The sequence below is a fragment of the Monodon monoceros genome, unplaced genomic scaffold (assembly GCF_005190385.1).
Source record: "Monodon monoceros isolate NGI ecotype Baffin Bay Population unplaced genomic scaffold, NGI_Narwhal_1 Super_Scaffold_20, whole genome shotgun sequence".
Classification (NCBI taxonomy): domain Eukaryota; kingdom Metazoa; phylum Chordata; class Mammalia; order Artiodactyla; family Monodontidae; genus Monodon; species Monodon monoceros.
Genome location: NW_021703777.1, coordinates 1,176,824 through 1,193,297, shown reverse-complemented (window position 1 = coordinate 1,193,297; position 16,474 = coordinate 1,176,824). Strand labels below are relative to the sequence as shown.

At 37.5% G+C, this 16,474-nt stretch overlaps 1 protein-coding gene across 1 annotated transcript in view; it reads left to right on the top strand.

The window, feature by feature from the left end:
* The window catches only part of PDGFC (platelet derived growth factor C), a 217,561-nt gene that overhangs the window by 113,763 nt on the left and 87,324 nt on the right, over positions 1-16,474 (top strand). The window contains exon 2 of the mRNA XM_029235534.1: positions 13,080-13,275. Coding sequence (XP_029091367.1) covers positions 13,080-13,275 — 196 coding nt within the window. The remainder of the gene's footprint in view (positions 1-13,079; positions 13,276-16,474) is intronic.

Genomic DNA, 16,474 nt, shown 5'->3' with positions numbered 1-16,474 from the left:
AAAAAAAAAGAAGTGGTTAAACAGAGAAAGTTACTAGGATTGTGATTTTTGCTGTTTTGTTGTTTTAACGTACCTTGAAATAAAGTACTGTGAAAGCAATAGATATTACCAAGTTTATGAAAACAAAAAGTTCTACTCGGTGTACTGAGTTGACTAAAGATGCTCAGAGGAAAACATACACTTAAGAATTCATCACACAGATGTTCAGGGTGAAAGACTTCCCGATTTAAACACAAAAGACCTGGACTGAAGGTTAATGCTGTCATTTGTCATTAGGGTAACCATGTGCCCAGGTTGTCTGGGGACCGTCCTGGTTTATATCTGTGGTCCTGACACAGTTAATAATACTGCCCTCTTTCAGGCTTAAAAATGTGTTGGTTTGGACAAGAAATTGTATGGCCAACTTACTGTGACGACCAACTCTATTTTTACGCTAATAAAGTTTGCGTAATACATTTGGTCTTTCAGGCTGTTGAGGTAGCCGGAAGAAACCTGTGTATAAGAAAACATTTTGTAATCTGAACATCATTTATAAGAACTAGAAAGAGGTATATAAATATTAGTGTATTCATTTGGGCAGAAAGACTACAGTGACTTGTATACAGAGAGTGGTTTTATTTTAGTCGGTCATTCTCGAACAAATTTGGTATTACTCTTGTTTAAGTGGCTGTATAATGCCCTAGTTTCCCAGAATATGTTATGTTGAAATCGAGGCAAAACCAGACAACGAAGAGTATTGAAACCTAGATTTTACTTGTGAAGAGGATAAGGGGTAGATTCAAGGTCCCTTTATCAGTAGGAAGGAGAAACTTAATTCTGCCTAAATCTGAGAAGCCATTAACTAAGCATCGTGTGGACCACAGAACCTTGGCAAGCAAGAGTCAGCTCACCCTTTGGGACTTTTAAAAATACAGTTTCTGGGACGAGATACTAGGGGATAGTTATTACTACTTCACAGGGTTGTTAAAAATATTAAAGAGATAATGTGTACGGAAACATCGGGTCCGTAACCTGTAATTTTGAGTACCTGCTTAATAAACGCTAGTTGAGTAAACGCGCAAGATCTGGGAAGAATGAAGCGTCAAGGGAATATATCCTACAAAATAATGCTCTTTCTTTAATTTTTTTCTATGCCAGCCAAGACCTCTCCCTTATAGATTGTTACGAATGACCATGAATACGAGTTCATTTGACTGACTCAGATAACACTTATTACAAACTTTGTGCGTCTTCTCAATCATTCAAACTATTTTTACTTCCAAAATCTGAAACTGAAGATTCTGAACCCCCTAGATTAGGATTTGAGGTCATCAAAAGACTCAATTTTACTATCTCCATCTACTGGCAGGGAGGAACTATCCCCAAGCATCTGGACTGGCATAGAAAAGAGGAGAGAGAACATTTGAAAGGTAAGCGGAACATATATTTTATTTACTCTGCATTTTAAACGTTTCTTATACACGCTTGACATCATCTCACGTGATTAAGGTTTACACAATGAACCCTGCTAAAGCAGAGAATTTCTTTAGGTGGGATCACATTGTTACCTGATTCTTCGACGTGAGCAAGTGTAGACTTGACTGTTTTCCTTTCATAGTGGGAGTCCTCACACCCTTGTGCTTCTAAACGTCTGGCCAGTTGTGCCGGTGCTTCAGGGCTGTTTTCATATTCCTAATGATCTGCAGACTGCAGCATGCCTCCTGAAACATCTCTGTTCTCAATCGTGTATTCTCTGATGTGTTCAAGGTAACGTCCCCTGGCATATTGTTTCGGCTGTTACGGTGTAGAGAGAGTAGCAGGATGCTTCTCAAAGTGTAATTGATTATTCTGGTGTTTCTTAGAGCTCTTTTTCATCCTTCATTGATACTTAACTTTCTTTGGCAGAACTTACTGAATAAAAAAGGTTCTTGTTAATTCCTGAGTAAAAGTCTTAATACATTTTTTAATATCAGGGGCTTTTTCTTGGTATGTTGCTTCCCCATCATAAATCTTTTTTTCCGGATGACTTTTAACAGGATTACAACATTGCGATCAAATTTGAAAGTATGATGGCTGCTATAAAATAAATATTTTGACGGTTTGTGTGGCTGTGCAGGAATAGATCTCTGTAAATTTAAATCATGTGTTTTAAGCGATTAGTGTAGTTGTCCTTGAGGCTTCTGTTATGAATATCTTTCTTTAAAAAGCCTGATCTCTACTGGAAAATAAGAGTGATAGATAGCCACATGTCAAGGTAATTAGTATTACTACAGTTGCTGTAATTAAATTAAGTACAATTGGTACTTTTTCTCCCGCCAGTTTTCTCCTGCTTCCCCTCACTCCCTGGGCATGTGTTTCCATAACTTTGTTCCATTTCTTTGGACAATGTTCGATTTCTTTCAGAAGAGGGATGGATGGATTTATAGGAAACATGGGTGGAGAGTTTTCAGCATCAAAATCAGATTTCATGGGCAAGAATTTTCAAGGAAATGCTCTGTTGAGACAGGTCTGTTCCCTTGCTGGGAGGTCACGAATGCAGCTGGTCCATTTGCTGGCTGGAGATTACACTCACGTAAACAGTGCAGATACCATGCAGAAGGATTCTTAATCTTCTTGTGGCATCTGACACCGTCCAGTCTGACAGACGTATCCTCAGAATCTTCCCTGAGATCAGAAGCTAGGGGAGTAGGTATTTTTGAATAATGTTGAAGGAACCAGTGATAAGGAGTGTCAGAGAATCATCCCTCCTCACAAACGAAACTTCCAGTGGACTCTGTAAAGTTCAGTTCAGTTCCTGCTTTGAAATTGTGTTCAAAATTCAAAATATGTATCTCCGTGACTCCGTCCCATCCTGTGTTTCAGCTCCTCTTTTTAGACCGCTCGTCTCTGGATCTTTGGTTTGATTTTAAAACTATTGTCATAAAACTAGCTGTTGCTGAAGAACTCTGCTAACGGTTATATTCAGGCCAATTATTCGACATCTTCATGTTTGTGCTTATTTTCTCCCTTATAATAGCCCAACTAGATGATAAAATAACATACGCTGAGACGAAATAGCTTGGCATGATTTGGTATCTCCTGGTCATTATTAAAAAATGCCTTTGCTTTGAGAAATAAAATTTAAGTAATCTATTCCCCCACCAAAATTATGTGTTTTATTGGTATTATTCATTTGCGACTTCCACTTCTTTTAAAAGTCTCACAGTTGTGTTTTATACACATTCTAACATCACTTTACGATTGAGGACGGTTGTTGGTTTTGGAGGGTGGGGTAGGGAGGTGATGTTTTCTAGGAGGGCAGAATGGTTCGAATATTCATGAGCATAAGTCTGCTTGAACGTGGCCTGTGAAGGGCAATCACGTCCAGTGTAACTGCTCTTCTCTTATTCCTGCTATCTTGATGTGGAATTACCACTGAAACCAAAGATCCTGCTGTAGATGTAACTTGTAAATCTCATACGTTGCTTACGGAAAGAGATGCAAACCCAAACGCTCTCCATTATTGAGAGTGTTTAATTAATAACATTTAAAACAGAAGATGGGAGGACACGATTTGCATAGAAGTGACCAAATTTATTATTTTTCCTATCTTTGGATGTTACTCATAAGAAACTCATAGGCTCAATACCTATAAATTATATGCATTCATCTTTAATGATAAATATAACTAGAAGCAGAAAAGTCTCATTCGTCAACACTGATGATGGTTGAATATATTAAGGCTGAAACAGGTTCCTATTTTATTGTTTCTTAGAAATCATTTATTTTGCCTAATTCAGAGTTTAACATAAGAGAGAATTTTAAACATACTTTAAAAATTCACTTAAGTCATATACGAATGGCCTTATTTAATGAGTAAGTTTGTACTGATTACTGTTTCATGATTATTTTCCTTGATGCATTTTTTTGTGTGTGTGTGTGTGTGTGTGTGTTACGCAGGCCCCTCACTGTTGTGGCCTCTCCCGTTGCGGAGCACAGGCTCCGGACGCGCAGGCCCAGCGGCCATGGCTCACGGGCCCAGCCGCTGCGCGGATGTGGGATCTTCCCGGACTGGGGCACGAACCCGTGTCCCCTGCATCGACAGGCGGACTCTTAACCACTGCGCCACCAGCGAAGCCCTCCTTGATGCATTTTAAACATCTTCCCATCAAAATGTCACTACTGTACTAGACATTGTGTGTTCACAAAGAAATAGGTCACTGCTTTCCACATTTGAAATTGCTGGTAAATTCCATCTGAATGGTGTAAATTATACGTCCAGTGCAGATACGATACACTGACAGATCCTGAGTCTCCAAATGGATTAGGTTCTTTATTGGACATATCTTTTCTTAAATAAGCATATTTGTTTGTTTAGAGGTTAAGTAATGTGAATTTGCGCTTAATCATGTGTCATAATATTTCACGTAAATACATTTCGCTGCTTAAAATATTTCAGAGCTCCTGGTATTTAATGTAAACTTTCTACACTGAATAATAGTTTTAATTCAACAGGAGAGTCAATTAAATATTGAAAAAATGAAATCAATAGTGAATCTTTAAAGTGAACGTTTCTTTTATTCCTCATTTGTCTCTGTTCTATATTCTGGTTTTAGCCGCCTTGTGGTATGTAAAATAGTGCACAATTTAATGCAGAATAAAAACTAATAGCATTGCTCAAACATGTTTCTGTGTAATGGTGTGTGTAATGGTGTGTGTATACAATTATATTCGTTACTAATTGGTGTGCAGTAAAGGCTTTAAGGAGATTCTGTGTTTATATTCTTGGCGATTTATCCTGCAGCGTTAAGAGGTAAGAAGATTATTGCCAGTGTGTCTCCCATAATTGAGCCTTCACTGAAAATGTTATGTCATACCCCATTGTATAAAACCCAAATAGGTTATTTTTACCACTACCTTAAGGCTAAAATACCATGCTGTCAAATCATTACCATTTCTATATCTCGTGCCTCAACAGCAGAAGAACTTTATAGATCTTACTTGCCGTGTCCTTTGTAACATTAATCCAGATATTTTCAAGCATGAACAGGGAACACCAGTAATAATCACGCCAGGATAATGGGCCTGAACCACGGCCCATTTTGATTTTGGTCGCATGCGTAAAAATCTTAACTCTAACTCGAATAATGGTAAAAGTGATTTGTTTAGTCATGTACCCGAGAAGCCCAGAGATGGGCTGAATTTACTGTGTGGTTTGAGCTGGGATCTGGCTCCACTTTGCTGTACTGCTGTGTGTCTGTCTACTTCTGTGCGTTGACTTTTCCATCAGACTGGATTCTAGTATGACAGCTTATTGGCTACAGCAGCTCTGGACCTTACTTCTGCGCCCAACATGGTCTAATCCCCAACTGTTGAGGGGGGAAAAAAAAAAAGCCATTGGATTCACTCTGGCCCCTTAGAGCCATCCATGCAATGAGGGAAATGGACCCGTGTTGATTTTCCAGGCATATTTCTGGGTAGAGTCAACCAGGGCTGCTTCACAGTGCTGGTGGGCAGGGGGAGGGATGCTATGCGGACGCTCGTGTATAAACTTTCCCTCATTGCATTTGGAAGATTTGCCATGAACTTGTGAACATGGGCGCTCATTTCTTACCATTGCTCATAGGTAGGTAGGAGGCTTGTGGCTGAATTCTTTTACTTCTTTTTAGATACAGAAGAATTCAAACCTCTTTTTAAAGATAGTGCCAAGTCAAAGAAATGGCATAATTTCTACAAAGTTATCCTCTTTCCTCCTTCTGCGATCAGCCTGTAGAAGGGAATCAGAAATTTGCATCACTGCCGAAAAATTACTGCTTCTGGCGTCATCAGTTTGATCTTTGTGAAATTGGATTCCGTATACATATTGACCAACTTTGCATTACCTTCCATAGCAATCTTCTATTTACTAACATCAGAAAAACTGGATACCTGATAATAAATTTTCTTTCTCACTGTGTTTGAATTAGGCCGAATATGATGGACAAAGTTTCTCCTTCACGTACATACTGATTTGTAATTATCAAGGTGGTTAGTTTATACGAGCATCGTTTCATATGAACTTTAAAACAGTCTCTGATTATCTCTAGTTTATAAAAAAAATAAACCCTGATATCAAGTGTCTTGCCTGAAATAACAGATTTTTAAAAATTAATTCATTACTCTATTTTTGGCTGCGTTGGGTCTTCGGTGTGGCTCGCGGGCTCTAGAGCGCAGGCTCAGTAGTTGTGGTGCACGGGCTTAGTTGCTCCGCGGCACGTGGGATCTTCCCAGACCAGGGCTCGAAACCGCGTCCCCTGCATTGGCAGGCAGATTCTTAACCACTGCGCCACCAGGGAAGTCACAAAATAACAGATTTTTATTGTCAACTGATTCAGAGTTCAGAGTTAAGATAAAATAATGACAATAATTGTGGCATTCTCAGTGTGGTAAAATTATAAAACACGTTTTATTTTAAAATGAGTTAGTATGTTAAGAAAACGGCAAATCTCAGTAATGAGTAATCTGTCACCTTCAGCTGAAATATATATGTAGGTTATAACAGATGAACTTGGAGTAAATATGAATTAAGGGACTTTAATTGGGGAGGAATATACATTGTAAAAGCTTCTTATTCTCATATGTATTGTCTCTGGAAACTTATGAATGAAGGATGGAACGTTGAAACTGTTTTATTGCCAAGTTCCAAGATATCAAGTGTCTGTATACTAACAATATGTACTACGTAGTGCCATGTGCCAGGCACAGACTCCAAAAGCAGCTCTGCCTGGAAGATTTTCTACCTCACCGGCAGTGCAGAGTGTGGCAGAAAAGAAAGAAACGTCAGCCTACACGGGATGATTAGAGTATGCCGTCCTACCTAGAGAACAGACTTGTGGTTGCCAAGGGAGAGGGGCTGGGAGAGGGATGGACTGGGAGTTTGGGATTAGCAGATGAAAACCGTTATATAGGAAGGATAAACCACAAGGTCCTACTGGATAGCACAGGGAACTCTATCCAATCTCCTGGAGTTAAACCATAATGGAAAAGAATATAAGAAAGAATGTATATATCTGTATAACTGAATCACTTTGCTGCACAGCAGAAATTAACGCAACGTTGCAAATCAACTATACTTCAATAAAATAAATTTTTAAAAATGCAGCCCTAAAGGAATGTACAAAGGGAATTGAGGATCACATTCCATAAAAGGTGACATCTGAAGTGGGTTTTGATAATTGAATATGTATTTACTAGAATACCTAGTCTAGGAATGATACTAAATTACAGTCCTAGAAGTTGTCACATTAAGAGGACAAGGCTTTGTCTTGTTCTGATGTCCCAAGCCCTTGGTACAGTGCATGAAACATAATAGGTTCTCAATACATGATTTTTGACTATTCATTCCCTTGAGGCATAAAATGATTATCTCCTGGAATAAATTCAAGAACTTCAACTGGGCATATTTTATTAAATAATTGCATTTGTTTTTATGGCTTACTTAATATAGCAATCGTTTATTTTTCCTTAGTGAACATTTTTTTCGCAATTTGTAAACAGTTTGAGGTAGACGACACTAACTTTTTTTGGTTGTCTGTTTTATTTTGCTGTTGTTTTAAAGTATGGGAAACAGTAGATGGAGCCAATAAGAAAACAAAAACTTGAGCCTCAGTTTTTTTGTGTTATTGTATTAAGTATTATTGTACTTTTGTACAATAGTCAGAATTTAAAATATTAAGCATGAAAGCAAGGTACTTCTATATAGTTTGGAATTTATGGAGAGAGATTTGTTTGCGCTGTGGAGTTCAAGTATACGTTCTCTCTACAGAATCAAGTAAGATTAGGTGAGATTACTCTGGATTTTCTAGGCAAAAAGTGTCAATTTATGGAGACAGTGAAACTAGCAACAAACACATATATATATGTTTGTATGTGTGCATGTATATATATGTTAAATGATTTTAACTAACTTTTGTTAAAAGTGAAATTTGCTAATTAAGAGTTAATGAGATTGAAAATGGAAATAGCCATGTAAAAAACTAGCAAGATTAAGATAAAGAAAGATTATCACAGGCAAAAAAAAAAAAAAAATAGTGAGCAGACCAAAGCACAAATAAGACCAGTGCGTATGTGTATGCATCAAGGAAGGATTTGGAAATAGGTGCACCTGACTATTACAGAAATACCTTTTCTAACGCAATTCGGAGATAACATATATTTGGAAGTAAACGCATCAAAAATCTCACAAGACACCTGTGAAATCTACCAGTTTATGGGGACACATCCCTACGCCCTCCCTATGTGAACAGGAACCAGAATTCTTCAGAACTTAAAGCTAAACCAAAACTGGAGGCCTTTCTTTTTACCTCATTCTTAATCCTCCAGGTCTTTTCTGCTATTGCCAACTTAAAGCATTAGCATGGAGAAGGACGGATGGTTTCTCTTTCTTTAGGAATTATATCTTGTCCACAGACTTCTTTTTTTAATGTTTATTTATGTATTTATTTTGGTGCTCTGGGTCTTGGTTGCGGCATGCATGTGGGATCTGGTTCCCTGACCAGGGATGGAACCTAGGCCCCCTGCATTGGGAGCGTGGAGTCTTGCCCACTGGTCCACCAGGGGACTCCCTACAGAACTTCTTTTTTGATGTTATCTTTTAAAATAATACAGATTTTCAAGCATTAAATTTTTTTTTGGCTTTTCATGATTCTCTTACTCCTTCCCTCTTTCGTTCTTAATAAATATACTTTTTTTTTTTTTTTTTTTTTGCGGTACGCGGGCCTCTCACTGTTGTGGCCTCTCCCGCTGTGGAGCACAGGCTCCGGACGCGCAGGCTCAGCGGCCATGGCTCACGGGCCCAGCCGCTCTGCGACATGTGGGATCTTCCCGGACCGGGGTACGAACCCGTGTCCCCTGCATCGGCAGGCGGACTCCCAACAACTGTGCCACCAGGGAAGCCCAATAAATATACTTTTAAAGGGGCTAACAGTCTGAAATGCATGGCAAATATTATGAAATTGCTTTGGTTTTACTGTTAACTTATTGAGCACATACAGATGTGTAATGATTCTTCATAACTGAATTGTATGTGAACATATTTAGTCAACAATTTTAGAGTCTTCACATTATTCATCTCCCTTCTTTTCCTTTTCTATTGTTATTTCATGTTAGTTTTCAATACTCTGACCTCAAGGAGGGTTGGGTAGGATAATATGAAATGATGTTAATTTTAATTTTTAAAATTTAGTGTTTATATTTATATTTTCACTTTTCATGCTGTCTTATCTGGATGAACAAGACTTACTCTTGTTGAGGATGCATTGCAAGGAGCATGTTGTAAACACGTCAATGATTGCTGACAAACATTTGTTTCATTTCTTTGGTACTTTCTTTGAGTGTACTGTCCATTGTTTAGGAAAAGCAAACGTTCAATAAAGTAGTCACAAAATAGGTACTTGTCTCATCCCTAAAATCCTAGTAAAGTTCTGTGTTTGGAAAGACGATTTTTTAAGCAACTGAGCTACAAATGCAAAGTCTTATTTTGGTAGATCCTACTCTTTGTTGCTTCTTTTTTTTTCCTTTTCGATTATAGGCCTCGTTGTTTGAGATTTACATGTAACGTTGACAGCCATGGGCAAATCATATGCATTTGGTGGCAAACCTCACTGCGTTCTGAGATGATTTTGGGGGAGCAGCAATTTAATTTAAAAGGAAATTTACAATTCTTTTACCACAAATAAGGCCTAGATTTTCAGCCTTTAAATTATGCTTAATTATAGTTTAATGGAATTGTGGACTATAAAGGAGAAAATAAAGATGTAAACACAATCTAAGTATATACATTTTAGCCCTGTGCTTTTTTTTTTTTTTTTTTTTTAGCCATGTGCTTTTTTGACTGAAGATACAAAAATAGAATTCAGATCTTTTAGTAGCCATGTAGTTTACGCATATGAAAGCGTAAACACTGTTATATTTGTAAACAGTGCTGTGGATGATATGAGGCACTCTTGTTTCTTTTTCTTTTTTGAGACAGAATGGGGCAGATAATATATTTTAATAAATTTGATTGGAAAAAATTAATTCATTAAAAAAATATTAGCTGCTAAAATGAGAAGGACTCGATATAAGCTACTGCTCTAAAATACCTCTGAAATATGTAGGCTATTGTATTAAAATTTAGATAGTGGGGAAATAATCTCATTTTTAAAAGAAATCTTTGAAAACAGACAATGTATTAACTTAATTTTAATAGTAGATTATAATCATTTTCTTTAAAAAATTGTCAGTATAGAGGAGAATTCATCTAACTTGATAGATCCTTCTGTGTCCTTATGAGATATACTGGTGCTAAATTATGTGCACAGGAGAGGTATTGATTATTTGATATATGTTAATATAACCTATGGCCATATCGAACATTAGCCCGCAATGAGAGGGAACATGCTTTTGCACAAGTGATAATTATAAATAATAATTATTTAATTTAAACATCCTATGGCACTTAAGGCATATTTACTAATATGATGATATTCCCCATTATATGCACTGTATATATTCAAAGGAAATTATGTTTGTCTTTATCTTGTCTTAGACAATATAAAATCATACTTAGCAGGCTCATTGTTGAAACAGCTGAGTTTAAGAGAATGAAAAAGCTGCTTTAAGAACCGTAACTACACCTTGTTAAAATTATTTGGGGTGTTTTAACAATAAAACAGGTATTCTTTAACCCGAATCATATTCTCACTAATAAATAACCCTTAACCCTTGACGTCTTTTGAATTCAAGAAGTTTCATAGAGCATATTCTTAAGTTGCATTTTATCAGTGTGAAATATGTATTTTGAGTCACATAAATAGTAAATGAAAAGTTGCTCCAATTACTTTAAGTGCCGTTGAAGAACAAAGGGCAAAAAGACATACTTGCAAATCAAATAGCTTTGTGCACAACAGAAGGTATATTAATTGTCTACTGTTAGGTAAGAAATCACCACGAACCCGCGGTTTTATACACCCTGTTTGCTCTCAGCTCTGGAGCTCAGAAATCCAGGCCTGGGAGACTGGGCTTTTGCTCCAAGTTTTTACAAGACTAAAATCAAGGTATGAGCAAGATTCGATTCTTTTCTGGAGACTGGTGAAGAGTCTGCCTCCGATTCATCGAGGTCTCTTGAGGTTTCAGGATAAAGCCCCCTCTTTCTCGGTACCTCTCTGCCGCCCACATCCTGGGAACACAACCTGCTCCCTTTCCAAGGCCACCACACGGAATTTTCCCCACTGAGTGTCTTTCACACTTGGAATTTCTAAGATCAAGAAGGGCCAGCTTCTGTTAAGGGCTCACCCTATTAGGTTAGGCTTCTCCTATAACCTAACTTTTGGTTAACTCAGAGTTAACTGACCTGATTATGGGAGTAATACCCCATCCGTGTCACAGCTTCCACCCACTGAAGGCAGAGGCTCCTGACGCGTGAGGGACATCGGGGGTCGCCTCAGAGCCTGCCTTCCAGAGCGGGAAGCAGGGTCATTGGTGTAAAATCATGGAGAGAGCACGTGGAGCTGAAATACTTAGGAGGCAAACTTGGCATGGAGGAGTCCATTGGTCAAAAAGGAATTAGGATTCACAGATCCATACTGCTGTCTATAAAACAAATAAATTCCCTGTAGAGCACAGGGAACTGTACTCAGTGTCTTGTAATGACCTATAATGGAAAAGAATCTGAAAAAAGTAGATACATACGTATGTATCGCTGAATCACTTTGCTGTACACCTGAAACTAACACAATACTGTAAATCAAGTATGTTTCAATTAAAAAAAGGGAAGTAGGGTATGGGAGTGAAAGAATCGAAGAGGAAAAGGCAGAAAACCATAATAGAAGAAAAAAAGAGAGAGAAGAAAAATGTAGTTTAGTATAAAATGTCAATGATTTAATAGGCCTTAGACAACTCTGTATTGCACAGTTTGATGGGATGTACCTAAAAGGAGTCAGTAAAATGAGATTTTTTTCATATTTCTGAAAGTAACTATGCATATATTGAGATTGGATGTTGGGAAATAAAGGAAAAATGGTACTTATAAAGTAATGATATTCTTCTCTCTGTATAATACTGCAAATACAAAGTTCAGTCTTATGAAGCATATCTCTAAATCATGAAAACTAATGAGGTATTGGTACAGTATAATATTTTTGTCCTGATGTTATGAGTATATCAAAGTTGAACAAAAAACGTGTCAGGTGTTGTGCCATGCACATTACTTCATGTGTTCAAGGTGCAGTTTAGGACTTTTAAATTGTTTTAGAAATTGAATAAAAGAGTCTTTAAAAGGTTGTTGTTTTTTTTTTTTTACTGGGATTTAGCAAACAATGGATTGGATTTTCATGGCCTGAAAAAGTGTAACTGTCTTACTTCTTAGATTTTCTTTGTGTAGGTAAACAGCTGCTTTTCCAAATACCAATTATTTGTTTCCTCTCATTATGAACTCTTAGTTGGGTGGATATAAGAACACTTTTGTCTCTACGCTACTGTGTGTAAAATAGATAAACAACTGGGACCTACTGTATAGCACAGGAAACTATATTCAATGTCTTGTAATGACCTATAATGGAAAAGAATCTGAAAAAAATATCTATATATAAATGAATCATGTTGCTGTACACCTGAAACACTGTAAGTCAACTATGCTTCAATAAAAAAAAAAACACTTTTGTCTCAACAAATTGTTTCAATTTGCCGGTCCCCTCATGTCTCCCCCAACAATCTAAGCAAAAGAAAAAGATATTAATAACAATGTATTTTGGCGTTTCACCGTGTAAAAGGTTGCCATGCCTAATAAACTTGGAAGCAATTTTATACTGTATTCTCCTCTTAGAAATTTAAAATTCATGTCACTGAGAAGTCCTGCAACATTTCTCATAATTCCATATCTTCATAGACCGCTGTTAGTTCCCTTACAACGAGAAATTGATACCATTGCTTTGACCTCATTTCGTTTTTCGAGGTCATTTAAGGGTTGAAATCATTTAGTACTTACAGTTCATGGGAAACTTTGGGCTTGTATTGGTTACCTTTTTTCAGAAGTTATTTTGAAACCTATAATTTTTGAAATGTCTGTTCTAAGTGTGTGTCTATGCTTATGTTTTTACTTTCAGGAGTACAAGATCCCCAGCATGAGAGAATTATTACTGTGTCTACTAATGGAAGTATTCACAGCCCGAGGTTTCCTCATACTTATCCAAGAAATATGGTCTTGGTATGGAGATTAGTAGCAGTAGAGGAAAATGTATGGATACAGCTCACATTTGATGAGAGATTTGGGCTTGAAGACCCAGAAGATGACATATGCAAGTAAGTGATCATACTTGAAATTCCAACAGTGTAACAACTGTTACAGTCTTTCAAGTTGCTTCATTTTGAGGCTGTGATTTTAAATGGCATCTTTTGTTCTCTTATGTTTTTCTGATGATCCAAGAAATTTACAACCTTATTTAAGCTCTGTTTCTATCTACATCTGACAGTAATTTGAGGTAATATATGGTAAAAAAATTACATATAGAGTAAAACAATTTATAAAATAAGGAATAGAGAATCAAAAGCCAAGTAAAGGAATGAAGGTTGTGCCAGAGTCACACTAGTGCCAAAACTTTTACATTTGAGCTTCCTTATAGCCAAATCAATAAGATAAATAGTAAGCTATAAAAAGAAAGAGCAGTGTCCATGCATACATTTTATCCATACTATCCAGTATCCATAGGTACACAAATAGATACATACATACATACATACACCCAGAACTAAGAAATTTGAATATTTCATTACAAGGAAGAAGTACAGTTCTGAGAGCAGAATTAAACATTTAGGCTAACATTATAGTTGGCCAGGTAGAAATTTATCATAATTCTCCTAGAAGCTTTCATGAACCAGAGTCAGCTGGAGTATTTCACCCACGCAAAAGACCACCTACCGTATGTCATACAAATATTAGTCTTTAAATCCTATGTGAATATACTTGTCAAGGTTGGGTGGTCTCGGGGAAGATTTTTCACTTCAATGGCATTTGTATATCATGAAAATATTTCACTTGAGCTTCTTTGTGGGGTTCTTTATTTTCCCTTTGATATACAAGTTAAAAGAGAATTTTCTCTTTATGGTATATTACAGATAAATATTTCAATACAGATAAGATAAACTTTATACTTGCTGTCATCACAATTTGTATCTTTAACATTTATATATAGTTACATTTTTTCTTTCAAGTTCTTTCTGTGGCTATGCGTTTCAGGTTATTTTTTCCCTTACATCTCTAATTTTAGGCTTTGAGAAGGATAAGTTATTCTAGCTATTTTTGGAGATGGTGTTATTCAACCCTTCATTTTATAGATAAGCAAACAAGCCAGAGAAGTAAAGTAGCTGCCCTAGATCTCATTCATGTTTTATAACTCAACACGTACTAAAATCCATTTTTCTAACCCTCGTAGAGATGTTTTTTCACCATGCCGTTCTGCACCTCTTGCCTTCTTTTCATGTGGAGGATTACATAATGTTGTAAAAACTGCAGAGGGTTTAAGGTTTGGCCCTCCTTGCAAAGTAGCAAGTTAACCTACCACAGTTTCATGGATGCTGATTGCAGACAGGAGGCTCCCGGGTCCGAGACAAAGGATCCGTGACAGCAGTGGCAGTGACAGGAGTTCTGTTCCCACAGGTCAGTGCCGGGAGGGCCGCGTGACACCTGCACGCCTGGCTGGACGTGTGATGGGACAGGCAGCGTCCTGTGTGCGTGCGTGTGTGCACGCGTGTGTGTGTGATGCATGTGAGTGGTTAGATCGCAGAAGATAAACTATCGTCCAGGACGCCTACCGTAGCATTTTGTGGCTCAACGTCACGCACCATATGAGACTCGAGAAAAGTGACTCTTCCAATAGTTCTGAAATCCCTTCTTTTTGTGCTTCCTTGATTTACCTTCCTATTATTCCTGCACATGTAATCATTGTTTTAAGTTTTTCTGTTTTTCCTCAACCTCCCAATTTTCTCTGGAATTTTAACCACATGTACACATCTCCCTGTGAACTAGACTGTAAACATTATGTTTTGCCTCTTTTGAAGTATATATCAGTGGGGTAATACTACTTGCTTACTCCTGTGACTTGGTGCAGTGTGATGTTTTTCCAGTTCATGTGGATGCAGAGAGCTTGGATCCTTTGCTTTCTGTGACGAACTGTACTCCATTGTATAAATAGGCAACCTTTCTTGTCTTGTCCGCTTTGATGAATGTCTGGCTTATTTCCAACTCTCCTTGTCCAAAGTGCAAGAAAACTTCTTCGAATCTATAGCTGAGAATGGTATTGCTGTCTTAAGAAATTAATATTTTCAACTTCATGAGGTAGAGTTAAATTATTCTTAAAAGTGACCAATTTACAGTTCTACCAACAATATACAAAATTTCGTTTTTCTGCATTCTCCCCAACCTTTTGATTTGGCATTCTTTTAATTCTGGGTATTAGGGTAAGTGTAGAATTGTACCTTAATGTTAATTCCTATTTGTTTCTTCTTATTAGCAGTGAGCTTGAAAATTTTCATATTGTTATTGGCTACTCAGATATCCTTTGCTGTGAAATGCCTGCTTATGTCTTTTGCCCAGTTTTTACTGGGATCTTTGGCTATTTAAACTTTGGTTTCCACATTTAAGTCCTTGATTCATCTGTAATTCATCTTATCGATGTGAGGTTCTTCACTAGGGTATCACATAGAGTCCTGACATCATTTATTTATTTATTTATTTAATTTTTATTTTTTATGGTACGCGGGCCTCTCACTGTTGCGGCCTCTCCCGTTGCGGAGCACAGGCTCCGGACGCGCAGGCTCAGCGGCCATGGCTCACGGGCCCAGCCGCTCCACGCCATGTGGGATCTTCCCGGACCGGGGCACGATCCCGTGTCCCCTGCATCGGCAGGCGGACTCTCAACCACTGCGCCACCAGGGAAGCCCCTGACATCATTTATTGAATAGTCACACTTTCTTCCAATGATGTGCAAAGCCAACTTACAGGTCAGATTTTTGTATCTGATCTGGCCTGTTTCTCGGTTCTCTGTTCTGTTCCTTGGGTTTACTGTGCCCCCCTGTGTACCAAACTGACCCTGTTTCAATTACTGTAGCATTACAGAAGCTGTGTGGTAGGGAAGTCGTCTTGTTTTCCTCTCCTTTTCGAGCATCCTCACCATTTTACTTTTCAATATATGTTTTCAGAAATAGGTTACCAAGTTCCTTGAAAACTCCTGCTGTGATTTTTATTGAAATAGCCTTGCACATATAGATCATTCTGAGAAGAACTGACATCCTTATTGTAACGACCTTTCTGTCCTTGAGAACTTTATGCTTCTCCGATTATTTGGGTCTTCTTTATTGTCTGTACAGTTTTAAACTATTCTTTATAAAGATGTGATGCATCATTATTTAGATTTCTTTCTATGGTCTCTTACTAAAATCCCTTTTCAAAATTACAGTTCTAATTGTACATTGCTGGTATATAGAAAGGCAGTCAGTTTTTTAG